Here is a 15372-nt window from a genome sequence, read left to right on the forward strand (position 1 = left end):
AGTTACTAAGTCCTGCTAGGACCCTGAGATCCTCAAAGGAAATTTCTACTCTCCACCTGCAGGTGATGACATTTAACAGGAAGGAGGGAACAGAGAATGTAATTAAGGTTTAGGGAGCATTTTCTACGCCAGACACCTCATATTTATTAACCCCTTTAATCTCCATACTAATCCTTTGACATTGATCCCTTCTGTTATTTTGAGGTGAAAGTTGCAAGGAGAACTATGGAAAATATGGATTATTGGGGTGAAAAATTTTGGAATAAATTCATGATAGCTAACATTTATTATGTGTATCTTATAATAAAACACTGTTTTAAGTGCATTTGAATCTTTAGAACGTCACCACAAGTTTAGGTAATAGCACATCTTCATTTTATAAATGAAAAAAGTAAGGCACAGAAAGGTTAAGCTACTTGCTCAATATCACACAGCTGAACTATGGCAGAGCTGGAATTTGAACCAAAGCATTCTGGGTACAGAGAAAATATCTCCAGTATGACACTACTTCCCTGGACTTTGTAAAACACATTTCCATCAATGCAACTTTTTTTTTTCTTTCCAAATTATCTCTGCCTAAACCTCATCTCTTTCCTCAGTTTCCTAAAGTGAAATACTAAACCAGCATTATTCTTCTGTTTTTAAGAGACTCCCTTCAAGGCAAAACTAATCTATAATATTAAAAGTCAGTATAGTGGTCGTCCTTGAAGGAGCTCGTACACAGAAGGGGGTATAAGAGGAAGCTGTTAGGATACTCACATTCTGTTCCTCTATCTGGTATAGATAATATAAATGTGTTCAGTTTGTGAAGATTCTTTAAGCTAACACTTAAGATATGTGTACTTTCCTGTTATGTGTATTATATATACCTCAATAAAATTTTCTTATCAAATACTTCTTACAACCCTTACTTAAAACAACATTCATCTTTGTTGAAAATTATCTGCCCATATATATGTGGGTTTGTTTCTGAATTTTCTGTTCTGTTCCATTGGTCTGTGTGTCTGTTTTTCTGCCAATACCATGCTGTTTTGATTATTGTAGCCCTGTAGTACAAGTTGAAGTCAGGGAGTGTGATACCTCCAACCTTGCTTTTTTTTCTTAGGATTGCTTTGGCTATTTGGGGTCTTTTGTTGTTCCATACAAATCTGATGATTTTTTTTTTTTGTTGTTCTATTTCTTGAAAAAACACTATTGGCATTTTGATGGGGATTGCATTAAATCTGTATATTGCTTTGGGTAATATGGCCATTTTAACTCTGTTGATTCTTCCAATCCATGAGCATGGAATGTCTTTCCATTTCTTTGTGTCTTCTTCAATTTCTTTTAAACGTGTCTTACAGTTTTCAATGTATAGGTCCTTCACATCCTTGGTTAAGTTTATTCCTAGGTATTTTATTCTTTTTGCTACAATTGCAAAAGGAATTCTTTTTTGTATTTCTTTTTCTGAGATTTCATTGTTAGTATATAGGAATGCAATGGACTTTTGCATGTTGACTTTGTAGCCAGCAACTTTACTGTATTCATTGATTGTTTCTAATAGCTTTTTGGTGGAGTCTTTAGGGTTTTCTATATATAGCATCATTTCATCTGCAAAGAGTGATAATTTACCTTCTTCATTCCCAATTTGGATGCCTTTTATTTCTTTTTCTTGCCTGATTGCCCTGGCTAGGACTTCTAATATTATGCTGAATAACAGTGGTGATAGAGGCAACCCTAATCTTGTTCCTGAACGTTGAGCCCAAAACATACAATGGAGAAAAGAAGGCCTCTTCAGTAAACAGTACTGGGAGAATTGGAAAACCACGTGTAAAAGAATGAAACTAAACTGCTATCTGTCGCGATACACCAAAATTAACTCAAAATGGATCAAAGACCTAAACATAGACCTGAAACAATAAGCTTCATAGAAGAAAGCATACATACTAAACTTATGGTGTCGCCTCCAGTGCAACATTGGCAGTGAGAGAACGAGAAGGAACGGCAAAGGGTTAAGAAAGAAACAGAAGTCAAGAGATTTATGCAGTAGGGGCCAAGGGTCTCACAAACTCAAAAGACTGAGAGCCCTGAATCAGGCCACCTTGTGGATTTTATTGATGTGCACACAAGGAAGTAACATTGTTTTCTCCGTGGTCTGTGAATTTCATACATTATACTAGGAAACTGATTCAAACCAATCACCCTTGCCTGCAAGCAGCCGGAAGTGAAAGAGACAGGATGTCTTAGTAATTGTGTGTACCTCCCCAAGGGACAAAATCTTTATGCTGAAACTTACTGATATGAATAGATGGAGAACTGATGTTATTACATCATTGAATCTCTTCTCAAGCAGGTTGTGGGAGGGAATATAGCCACAGAGGCAGAAGCTCTCCTTGGCTGGGGGAAGATGTGGGTCTATGCCCACCTCTGTCAACCCGGTGAGTTGTCCAGATGGCCCCTATGCTACTGTGCCTGGCTTAGGTTGTTCCTTCCTTGAGGAATCTTACCCATCATTGACTAACCAGCCACCCTTTGGGGCCAAACAGGGAGACATAAGGTGTAAGCACAAAGGTGATGCAAGGTCCCTGAAAGGATCAGTCTCACAGACTCTCCTTTTTTAGGGGTAGGTACCAGGGACAGATGGATAGGCTGCTGCATGACAACATTATGGACCTTGAGTTCAAAGAGGATTTTTATGAATTTGACCTCAAAGGCAAGGGACGTAAAAGCTAAAATAAACGAATGGGACTAATTCCCTAACTAAACTAAAAAGCTTCTGCAAAGCAAAAGAAAACATGAACAAAACAAGAGGCAACCAACTGAATATGAGTAGATATTTGCAAACAATGCCTCCGATAAGGTTCTAACATCCAAAATATATAAAGAACTTGTACAACTCAACAACAACAACAAATAACAAAGAATACAGTTAAAAAATGGACAGAGGACGTGAACAGACACTTCTCCTCAGAAGACATGCAAATGGTCAACAGATACATGAAAAAGCTTTCAACTTCACTAGCTATTAGGGAAATGCAAATAAAAACCACAATGAGCTATCCCCTCACCCCAGTCAGAATGGCTATCATCAACAAGACAAATAGTAACAAGTGTTGGAGAGGCTGTGGAGAAAAAGGAACCCTCATACACTGTTGGTGGGAATGCAGACTGGTGCAGCTGTTATGGAAGGCAGTGTGGAAGTTCCTCAAAAAATTACGAACAGAATTACCATGTGATCCAGTAATCCCTCTCCTGGGTATTTACCCAAAAAATCTGAAAACATTTATACATAAAGACACATGTGCTCTAATATTCATTGGAGCTTTGTTTACGGTGGCCAAGACATGGAAACAATCAAAATGTCCTTCAATCGATGAATGAATAAAGAAATTGTGGTATATATACACAATGGAATACTACTCTGCATAAGAAAAGATGAAATACTGCTCTTTGTTACAACATGGATGGATCTTGGGACTATTATGCTAAGTGAAGTAAGTCAGACAGAAAAAGTTGAGAAATATGTGACTTCACTAATATGTGGAATGTAAAACTGAAAGCAACAAAGGCACAAAACAAACAAATAAGCAAAAAGTCATAGACACAGACAATACTTTAATGGTTAGCAGAGGGTAAGGGGGGAGGGGAAATGGTAGAGGAGGGTAAAGGGAGTCAAATATACGGTGATGGATAGAGAGCTGGCTCTGGATGGTGAGCACACAATGGGATTTATAGATGATGTATTATAGAAATATGCCCTTGAAACCTGTGTAATTTTACTAGCATTGGTCACCCCAATGAGTTTAGTTAAAAAAAATAAAACAACGATTATATGAAAACTGCCTATTTTTGTTACAATGGATTGCGTTATTTTTATGGGAGCTGGTCACCAGCATTCACTAATAAGTGTTGAATCAATTTTGACCTCCTTTTTGGTGTTTCTAGGGCTTTTGGTGTTTCTAGTATGTAAAGATTTGTAATCACAGAGAAGTGTCTGGACTTTCTGAGCAACAGAGATATCTAAAGCCTGACCTTTCTGTAACCAGAAGGCCATGCTAAATTATTCCTGTGCTCTTTACCTTCTATGGAACATTGTATTGATCTCTCTGATTTTTTCAGCTTAGAATATTGACATAACTCTGAGGAGTCAGAAGCTATTTAAATATTTTCACAAATGCATTTCTGTCCCGTTTTCATTTTTTTTTTACTTTGTTTATGCCACTTACCAATCAATCTGCCCGACTTTCTTTTTGAACATTGTGTATATAAAGATATAAAGAAATTCTCTATTTCTTTATATCATACTGACAATGATCTGGAAGGATTGTTTTCTCATTTTATGATCCTTTCATCTTGTTATTTGGGTTAGCAAGGAAGAAGCCAATATATTAGTGAATGCAGGAAACTTCTGAGTAATATCAAAAGTTCACTGTTTAAAGAAAATATTAGTCATGAAAGGATTGAAAACAGAGAGCTACAGGGTTATATGGCCCAAAGAGGGTTTAATGTTTTGTGTGTTTTACAAAATAATTTTCACATACTTGAAAAGAAAGCCATTACAGATAGGGGATTTTAAGGAAATATTACTGTTTTCATGACATAAGATGTCACTTGCAACAAAAATACATGTGGTTGTGGAAGATGAAAAGGGAGGAAAATAAAAGAAGATTTAATTAAAATAACCAAAAGAACAAGAAAAATGAAAAAGCACTTGAAACTTCTGAGTATTTCCCCTGTGCCAGCCACATTGATCAGTATTAGTAACTGAAGGTTGAGTGACATCTTCCTTCCCTGACTTTCACTCTTACATGGGTACCAAACTATGAGAAAAACAGAACACGTTGTATGTGATCTCTGTACTTTGTGGTAGATTCAATATTGTACTAAAATTGTACTTACTTGTGGATTTTGGTCAAAGAAATAGAAGGCAAGGAATAATAGAAGAAAACATAGAAACCATCCATATTTATTGAGTGCCCCCTATGAACAAGTTGGTGCAACACACCTGCCCTGTTTCATTTAATCCTCAGTAGAGTGCTCTGACATGGTATTATTTCAGTCCCTATTTTACTAAAAAGTAAATTGTAGCTCAGAAAGGGTAAGTCATTTGCCTGAGACAGCACAGCTAATGAACAGGAGACGAGTTCACAAGTCAGCTATTTCTGCCTCTGAAACGTGTACTCATATCTATAATGCTGTGGAATGAGGAGTTGAATCTAGGAAAGACAGGAAAACTAGCCAAGAGAAATGAGGTTTGCTATCCCTAGGATATGCGTAGTATAGCAGGAATAAGACTGAGCACCTCAAGTTACACAAAGTTGCAAGCTAAATACCAGACATTTCATTAAGCATCAGTTTCATTTTAATTAGACCATAGGAGAAATTTCACTCAAAAGCCCTTGAAATTACTTTTAAGTTAAAACTGACATATATTAAGAGAAGAATGCACAATCTCCATGAATTCTTAACTTAAAACATGTGCTTTCCTGGACCTTTTGAACCTGTAGTCACTGTGTAATTCATGCTGCTAGACTCTGGGATAAATTCATTCAATCTCATCTGCTAGAAGGATGCTGGGTGGAACATTCTGAGAAGCACTCTACTAGAGAATGTCGTGGGTATAACAAGTAGAAATTGGATTTCAATTGTGATACTTGAATACATCATCGATTCTGTGAGTTTTCAAAGTTATCTATGATACCAGGAACTGTCTTTTTCTCTGTCACCTCTCTGCTTTTTAGGTCCTCCAACTAGATGTGCCTGGAGGCCTCTGACTAGCCTGCATTCCTTTACTCCCTCTCCATTTTGTTTGATTCCAGTTTCAAAGGGAGAATTATAAAATACTGGGTCTGTGTGTATAAGTTTGGATTAAAGCAAGATCCTGTTTGCTTTAATGACCTTTTTTTAGACTCCTCTCCCAAAAGCATAAGCTTTCTGCATCCTCGTGTCTTGGATGCTTGATGATCCCTATGGCCTTGGTGTTTGAGCTTTTTCTTGTACCCGAAGATTTACCTCTTTCCCTGTCTCTGTTCTTTTTCTTGAATGAACATTTTGCCACCCACAACCTTCTATCTATCTATCTATCTATCTATCTATCTATCTATCTATCTATCTATCATCTTTCTATCTAGACATATATTTTTTTAATAAGAACAAGTATTTCTGTCAGCTACTTTTATTTTCTTCAAAACTTGACACATCTCAGTGTGCAATATTCTTTTTGTCAATAAGTTTCAAAGCCACACACTTCTCAAGAGCATCTGTAAAATTTTCCTCTTGAAAAAGTGAAAAACCAAAGCAGCATTTTCAAGGCATTATAGACATTCAACCAATGTGGAAATAAAACCTTAATATTACTCTCAAATGCCAAGTTATTCCAGGTTATATATGAAATTCTTGACAGAATTATTATAAGACATACATTCATTTCCTTTACTTATTAGTAGAAAGCTTTCCTTAAATGTTCATGAAAATGGCATTGTTGTTTTAAGATTTACTTGTACATTATAGGTAGTAAAGGTCCTTTTAAAAAATTCCAGCCTGTTAGTGTTTCTGTTGTTTTCTTTTAGCTGTGGAGTTTTAAGCAGAACTATTTGAGTAGAATTTCAAAAGAATATCTTGTAGTTATCTTTGTCAAAGCACATATGTGGCTCGATTCCCAAAGGTGGACAGAGACGGGCTGGTGGATTTTTTTGCCAGGGTCGAGTGTTCTCATTAAGTGAAATACCTAGACATTGACTGAACTTGTCATAAATATGGCTACCTGGCTGTAGGGAGAACCCGAATCCTGTGTCTTCAGTCTTGGAAGCTTCAGGTTTGCCTTTTACCTGGAAACCAACCAGGGCTTTTCTCCATTTCCCTGACCTGTGTGAGATGCAATGTTTGAATGTGATCAAAGGAGTGGATGAAAAGAGCCCAATCACCCGAAGGCTAATGTTAGACCTATCACCTGATGTTTTGGAGAAAGTATTCCCTGATCTTCAGACTATGGGAGTTCTCACAGTTATGTACTCCTGGGTCCTTTTTTTTGTTTCTGTGTAGTATTACCTTTTAGTACTATTTCTTTTTTTTTTTTTAATTAATTTTATTGGGGTGACAATTGTTAGTGAATTTACATAGATTTCAGGTGTTAGTACTATTTCTTTTTCCCTGCGGCACACGAAGATCCACAAGGGTTGGGGTTATGTCTGTCTGGTTTACCAGCTTGTGCTCTAGTACCAAGTTCAGGTTAATTGGTGCTCAGTAAATATCTGTCACTGACAAATTAGGGCTTTCTAGATAACGTGGGTGATGGAAGAGTTGTGAATGATTTCATATGAAGGGATTGTAAGTTTTAAACCAGAAAAAGAAAATATTTGCGGGCATGGCCGAAGAAATAAAATATTTGTAAGATAATCAGATGGAAGGAGGAAATAGCTAATGAAACAGCAAGATACAATAGAAAGAACAAGGACTCAAGAGTTAGACAGATCTGTGTTAGAATCTTGGTTTGACCACCTTCTAGTCTTATGACAAAGAGACACATGTTTTATCTCTTTGTTTCATCTGTAAGATGAGTATATTATTGGTAACCTCACAGAAATGTCACAATGATTATAAGATCTGCTCGTTTAGCGGAGTGTTTCTCATGAGTAGTTATTATACTTCAAAATGTTACATGTTATTAGTGGCTATTATTTTTTCTCAGTATAATTCCCAAGTAGGGAACTGAAGAAAAAAGATGAAAAGCTTTCACTGGCCAATTTCAACTCAATGTAAATCAGAACTTTCTAAAATTTGAGCCAGGTTATATGAGAATGTATCATTCTGAGGCAGCATGCAAAATATATATGCAGAGAAAACTTATTTTATGGATGAAAGATGGTGAACCCTCTATGATTACATATTATATTTCCAAGTACACAAAACAGTTAAATTTTATACACCTATCCAGGGCAAATTGTATAATGTCTTTGTTTCTTTCTGTGTTTACTTCCCCCGTGCCCAACTGCCTGATATTTTAAACATCTTTTCTCTCCTTCATAGAAACCTCATTGAAAAACACTGATCAATTAAACTACAGAAATCCAACCCTAAAAAATGTAATAGATTTGACATAGTAAAGATCGTATATTGTTTTTTGTTTGTTTGTTTGTTTGTTTTTTACTTGGAGATTCTCTTTCCATCCATCACCCTTGGCAGATAAAGGGTTAGATACAGGGGTGGCCGGTTAGCTCAGTTGGTTAGAGCCTGTTGCTAATAACACCAAGGTTACTAGTTCTATCCCTGCATAGGCCACTGTGAGCTGCACCCGCCTTAAAAAAAAAAAAAGCCAAAAGAAAAAAAAGGAAAACAAACAAGAATTACATACATTAAATATTCTTTTGTTTTTTTTAATTTATTGGGGTGACAATTGTTATAAAAATTACATAGATTTCAGGTGTACAATTCTGTATTACATCATCTCTAAATCCCATTGTGTGTTCACCACCCAGAGTCAGTTCTCCTTCCATCACCATATATTTGATCCCCCTTACCCTCATCTCCCACCCTCCACCCCCCTTACCCTGTGGTAACCACTAAACTATTGTCTGTGTCTATGAGTTTTTGTTTCTCATTTGTTTGTCTTGTTCTTTTTTTGTTTTTGGATTATATACCACATATCAGTGAAATCATAGGGTTCTCTGCTTTTTCAGTCTTATTTCTCTTAGCATCATACTCTCAAGATCCATCCATGTTGTCACAAATGTTCCTATATCATCTTTTCTTACCACCGAATAGTATTCCATTGTGTATATATACCACAACTTCTTTATCCTTTCATCTATCGAAGGACATTTTGGTTTCCATGTCTTGGCCACCGTAAACATAGCTGCAATGAACACTGGAGCACACGTGTCTTTATGGATAAATGTTTTCAGATTTTTTGGGTAGATACCCAGGAGAGGGATTGCTAGGTCATATGGTAATTCTATTCGTAATTTTTTGAGGAACGTCCACACTGCCTTCCATAACAGCTGCACCAGTCTGCATTCCCACCAACAGTGTATGAGGGTTCCTTTTTCTCCACAGCCTCTCCAACACTTGTTACTATTTGTCTTGTTGATGATAGCCATTCTGACTGGGGTGAGGTGATATCTCTTTGTGGTTTTTATTTGCATTTCTCTGATGATTAGTGATGTTGAGCATTTTTTCATATGTCTATTTGCCATTTGTATGTCCTCTTTGGAGAAATGTCTCTTCAGGTCGTCTGCCCATTTTTCAATTGGGTTGTTTGTTTTTTTGTTGTTGAGTTTCATGAGTTCCTTGTATTTTGGATATTAGCCCCTTATCGGCTGCACTGTTTGCAAAAACCTTCTCCCATTCAGTTGGTTTCCTCTTTATTTTGTCGATGGTTTCTTTTGCTGTGCAGAAGCTTTTAAGTTTCATATAGTCCCATTTGTTTATTTTAGCTTTTACTTCCAAATATTCTTAAACATAGCTTTAAATTTTCAAAGCCATAACCATAGAAATGGATCACTGGAAGCGTGCTTTGTTTAACTGGGTATATTTCATATTTCAGTTTGGGAAGCAGCACATAGAGAACCTCTTCAGTGACCTGCAGGATGGGAGACGCCTCCTAGACCTTCTCGAAGGCCTGACAGGGCAAAAACTGGTATGTGACTTATTTATAAAGAAGTTCACATTGACCTTGGGAGAATTTCAGACCAGAAACAAACTCAGCATAACACTATTATGAGATCTTAGTAAAATTCACTAATTTACCAATTACCGATTTAACTAGCAATATAGGACCTATTCCTGAATAAAACAGTCGCACAATATTATTTTTGTTTTGGCATAGTCTATCATGCAGAACAAGAAAGTGAAAATGTTCATTATATAATTTATGTCAATTAATAGATACTCACTTTCAATATGTGGTATCTTTGTTATTGAATGTATTTTTATAAAGGGTTTTATGCATAATGACCTTTTATTTTATTTTATTTTTAAGATTTTTTTATTGGGGGAGGAGAACAGGACTATATTGGGGAACAGTATGTACTTCCAGGACTTTTTTTTTCCAAGTCAAGTTGTTGTCCTTTCAGTCTTAGTTGTGGAGGGCGCAGCTCAGCGCCAGGTCCAGCTGCCGTTGCTAGTTGCAGGGGGCGCAACCCACCATCCCTTGCGGGACGCGAGGAATCGAACTGGCAGTCTTGTGATTGAGAGCCCATTGGCCCATGTGGGAATCGAATCGGCAGCCTTAGGAGTTAGGAGCATAGAGCTCTAACTGCCTGAGCCACGGGGCTGGGCCTGCATAATGACCTTTTAAGTTCATTTTTTGTTGTGCTAAGAACATTTAACATGAGGTATGGAAAATATCTCATCATATAAAGTTTCAGTTATGCAAACTTGAATAAGTTCCAGAGAATGGCTATAAACATTGTGCCTATAGTTAGCAATACCTTATTTTGCACTTAAAAATTGATTAAGAGGGTAGATCTCATTTTAGGAGTAAATACAGCAGGTATCATAATAGTAGGTTTTCTAAAACTCTACAACTGAATGAACTAATTAACCATCCATATATTGTAATGAACTATGCAAATGTTATTTTAAAAATTAAAGGACAAGATATGACTTTTGTGATTGACAGTGAGGGTTGGAATACGAAAGATGACTGAGGTCTGAGCTTCAATGACGAAGAGAAATAAGATAATATTCACAGAAATTGTTTTCTTTAACCCTATTTGGCATTATATAACTTTGCTAGGCCCAAATCTCTTTTACACTTTCCTAAAAAGTCTAGAAATTAACTCACTTATCTATTTTATTAACAAATGTCCTTATGTATGCTGATGTTTCTCTGTGGTGATGCACTAACCCCCATTGGGCTGTAGAATGAAGAGATCATAATCTAAATAGCTTTTGTAAAGAAAACAAAAGTGCTATCATTTTTCTTGAGGAATGTCCAATTCATGCTATGAAAGTCCTATGACAAGGACAATTAGCCCAAAGCACTTAAATTCATTATATTAATGCTTCACAGCTTGTGTTCATTTAAAATATTCAAACTTAGAAGTGAAATGTATAAACTGTTCCATTTGTAGTCGATTGTCAGTCTCTCTTCTGGGCAGTAAACATTGTTTCATTTTGTTTTCAGCCAAAAGAAAAAGGATCCACAAGAGTTCATGCCCTCAACAATGTCAACAAGGCACTGAGGGTCTTGCAGAAAAATAATGTAAGTGGAGCCCTGGACAGAATCTGGGTACTGTGAGATAGCAGGCTTGATGTCTGAGTGAGGCCTTTGACCCCAAATGCAGAGCAAAGTACCTCAAGTTTTCTTATAAATCAAATCAGTTATTATTAAGAGCACATGTTCTAGTTCATGTGTGTCTGCTTATGGTTAATGTGATTCAGGAAGTCAATGCACATGTGTGTTCAAACATGATAGTGATAGTTTGTTTGAATTCAGCCAACATTTATTAGACGCCACATCCAAGTATGAAAGTTACAGAGAAAAACCACTATTTCAACTCATAGTAAGAACTGCAAATTTGTTTTCTGTTCATCTATGTTTGATTAAATTTAGATAAAAGTATATGTGTGGTATTACAAAAAGTCAACAATCATAGCTAAGTAAGTGTGGAGATTAAAGGAGTTCTTGTCTCCTCAGAGTGACATTGAGATTCCTCCCCTCTGTCATGGCATTGGAGGCAGTTCTCCTTTCTTATTAACTTCCCACAGTCTTTCTAATCGACCAATACTTTTGCCAGGCACGTTTAGTAGCTTCCTAGTTACATCTCTCTTTCAGGGATAAATTCAAATAAATTGATCATATACTCTTGAAATAACCATAATCAGTGATAGGTAAGTAATGATGTGTACTCCCTCAAATGTTGATCAGTTCATGTGGGAAATGGAAGGAAAAGCTGTGCAGCATTTGGTTGATTTTCAGAATTTGGGTTAATTGTCATAATTAACCTATGGAAATTACAGAAATATTATGCATTTTTATTATTTTCTGAAGTGATTGACTACATTTTCAAATTTTCTGCAGGTAGAATAAGATGGTCTATAGAATGTTTGCCTCAGTATTTAGTCCGATAGAACCTTTTGAAAGATCGATTTCACGTACATTAAGAAAACTGTTTGAAGATCCTGGGATTGCACACAAAGAAAATGTCTTTTTAGATATCAATTCCCCATATTCCATTATACAATATATAATCAAGGAAAACAGCAGAAAATTCTAAGAATTATTAGATTCAATCTATTTGATAGTTGATCTCTACCCACCAAGAAAATGTCAGATTAAAAAAACAGGGTCTTGGAGCTCCTATAAAATAGTAGAGTAATGTAGCCATGGATTTTGTCTGATAAGAGCTTTGGATTTTTTGCATAGATTATTGATTATGAATCTGTGGGTTTCCTTTATATGTTATAATTATTCATTTCAGAATTTTGAATAGAGGGACAAAAGAAATCCTGGCAACAAAACAGAGAAACCATAAAAGAAAATCTCTGTATCTTGGGGAGACCCAAATATTTCTTAGTTGTGAAACCAAAGGCATGATTCAAAAAGAAAAAAGTTAACTTGAATTTCATCAAAATTAAAAGTTGTTCCTGTGTTCTGGATATAAGTCCTTTATATTGCCATTATATTTTCCGTCTCTGTTGATTTCATTATTATTCAGTGGTGTCTTTTGATAAAGATAAGTTCTTCATTTTGATGTGGTTCATTTTTATAAATGCTCACTTTATAATTTTGTGTGAAAATATTTGCCTTCCCAAAGTCATTATGATATTATATTTTGTTATCTAAATAAGCTTGATTGTCTTACCATTTGAATTTGGATCTATATTTCACCTGGAATTGATTATTGAATTCAGAATGAGGAATGGGTTAAGATTCAGGTTCTTTTTTTCATTTGGAATCTAAGTGACACAACACCATTTATTAAAAAGAATGTTGCTTACCTATTGCTGTCCAATACCAGGTGTGTCATAAAATTTTGTCGATGCATACGTGGTTCTATTTCAGGACTTTAACTCACTTCCGTTGCTATTTGTCTGTACTTGCACAAAAATCATGCCACATGGATTACTGCAGTTTTATAATAATACATCCTGGTATCTGGTGGACTAGGTTCTTCCACTTTTTTCTTGTTTAGTATTTTCTTGGTTGTATTGATCCTTTGTATTTCCATATTCATCTTCTTAATTTCCACATAAATCCTGTTTGCAATATGATCAACATTGATTTAAATCTATACTATTGAATATTTGAGGTCTCTCCTATGATTTTTCCTTATAGTTGTTTTTTAATTTTAGGTTTAACATCATGAGAAAATGAATAGAAATAAATGGGTAAAAAACTTGAACAGGAACTTCACAAAAGAGGATGTACAAAAGACCAAGAATAATATAAAAAAAATGTTCCACCTCGGCAGTAATTGCAGAAATTTAAATTAAAACTGCAACTAGATGCTAATACAAACTTAGAAAAATGGCTGAAATTAAAAAGACTAATAATGCCAGCAATGATGATATGGGTTAACTTGAATTCTCACAACCAACTGGTGGAAATGCAATTCAGACAACCATTGAAAATGGTTTGGCATTATATACTAAATGTGAAAATGCATAATTCTTATAACTCAACAATTTCATTCTCAGGCATATCACTAACAGAAATACATTTCTGTTTGCCAAATATATATATATATGAAAATGTTCATAGCAGCTTCATTTGTAATAACCCAAACTGGAAATGACTGTGGTATATTTGTGATGTGGGAGATTTTTGAGTGAGTGTCAGGATCATATCTTGTGAAACTGAAGAATGGAAGCATGGACCAAGGGAGAGGCGAGGAGTTTTAAAAAAGAGGATAGTTTATTAAAAGCAAAGGTCAGAGCTTCCAAGGGGGAGGGTGTCCCAAATGGAGTGCCCAGCATGGGGCCAAGGCTCTTATTCTTATATCTTCTCTTACCTGTTTGAAGAAGGCATCTTCTAATGAAATTTGTCTACCAGGTTTGTTCTGCTTGCCCATCCTGAGGGGATTAGCAAAATAACCCACTCTTATCTATCAGATCTGCTCCGTTTGTCAGGTCAAAAGGAATTTTGTGATGGACCTCAAGGCACTGTTATATTTTGTACTGGAAGAAGGAGTGATTTCAAAACCTGGAGTTCAGGATATGGCTGTCTTTGTTTATTCCACCAGGGACCTCCCTGGCTACGTAACAACATGCTAACTAACCTGTCTCATTTGTGTGATATGATATTATAAAACAATGAAAATGAACAAGTGATAGCTACCCACAATACACAAGATGGATCAATCTCCTCAAAGAGATTTGAGCAAAAGAAATGAGGCACAAAAGTTTACCTACTATGATTTTACCATTAAAAAGGTCTTGCTGCTCGCTACACGAAAGTCAAAACTCGAGAGGCGAGGTTGGTGGAAAGAAAAGCAGGTTTTATTCCAAAATGCCAGCATTGAGGAAAGACAGTGGACTCCCTGTCACTAAGACTTCCTTCCCCCTCTTAATATTTCCAAAAGGTTTTATAGGCACACGATGGTGGTGGAACAAAGGAAGGAGAAGTTGGCCAGGCAACCGGGGGGCGGCGGGGAGTGCTTCCTAGAGGCTGGTCAGCTCCAGGGTCAGGAGTGAATCCCATACAGATGTAAAAACCTTTCCAAATCACTGGGCCAGGCACTGCACAGCACAGAAGTAACCTCAAAGTGCATTCTCATATCCTGTCCTGGAGTGAAGGAGACATTCCAGAACCTGGAGTTTTAGGATATAGCTGCCTTTTCTTTATTTCACCAGGGACCTCCCTGTTTACCTAACAACATGCTAACTAACCTGTCTCACAATTTATGGGTATTTTCTCAGAAGGTCATATTTTTTTCCAATTACACAAAACTTTGAGAACCTTCCACTGTTTTAGCAGGCAAAGATCCCAAAATAAGGCTTTAAATTTGAGAAGGAACGCTTCAAGAGCAGATTTCCACAATGTTCCCATTTGAATCAGAGCCTTAATGTGGAACAGTAGAAAACTGAAGTGTCTGTGTTAAAGGACAGAATCTCAAATAAAACATTTTCAAGTGGAAGCCAACACCTAGAGAGAAATAACCTTTACCTGAATTAGTCCTAGGCCAACAGACACAGAATACAAATGTTCAAAGGTAAATTTATTATCACTTTATTCTTCTCAATTATTTTGTAGTGAAAGAAAGTACAAAAGAAATGGAAAATATTCCAAGCGACATGCTTATTAGACTATTACCATAATAAACAAACACGCAATTAAATCAAAGAGAATGTACAAGGCAGGATTTTTTTTTAGATGGGCTTGGGTTTTCTACATCAGATGAATAAATGAGCCTGGGGCAGGATATAAATAAACCAACACATCAAATAAAT

General features: G+C 36.2%; 1 protein-coding gene across 1 annotated transcript in view; it reads left to right on the forward strand.

Annotated features, from left to right (window-relative positions):
* Positions 1 to 15372, forward strand: part of DMD (dystrophin) — a 2022175-nt gene that overhangs the window by 349578 nt on the left and 1657225 nt on the right. The window contains exons 3-4 of the mRNA XM_081043053.1: positions 9521 to 9613; positions 11105 to 11182. Coding sequence (XP_080899179.1) covers positions 9521 to 9613; positions 11105 to 11182 — 171 coding nt within the window. The remainder of the gene's footprint in view (positions 1 to 9520; positions 9614 to 11104; positions 11183 to 15372) is intronic.

Source organism: Rhinolophus hipposideros (assembly GCF_964194185.1).
Source record: "Rhinolophus hipposideros genome assembly, chromosome: X".
NCBI lineage: Eukaryota > Metazoa > Chordata > Mammalia > Chiroptera > Rhinolophidae > Rhinolophus > Rhinolophus hipposideros.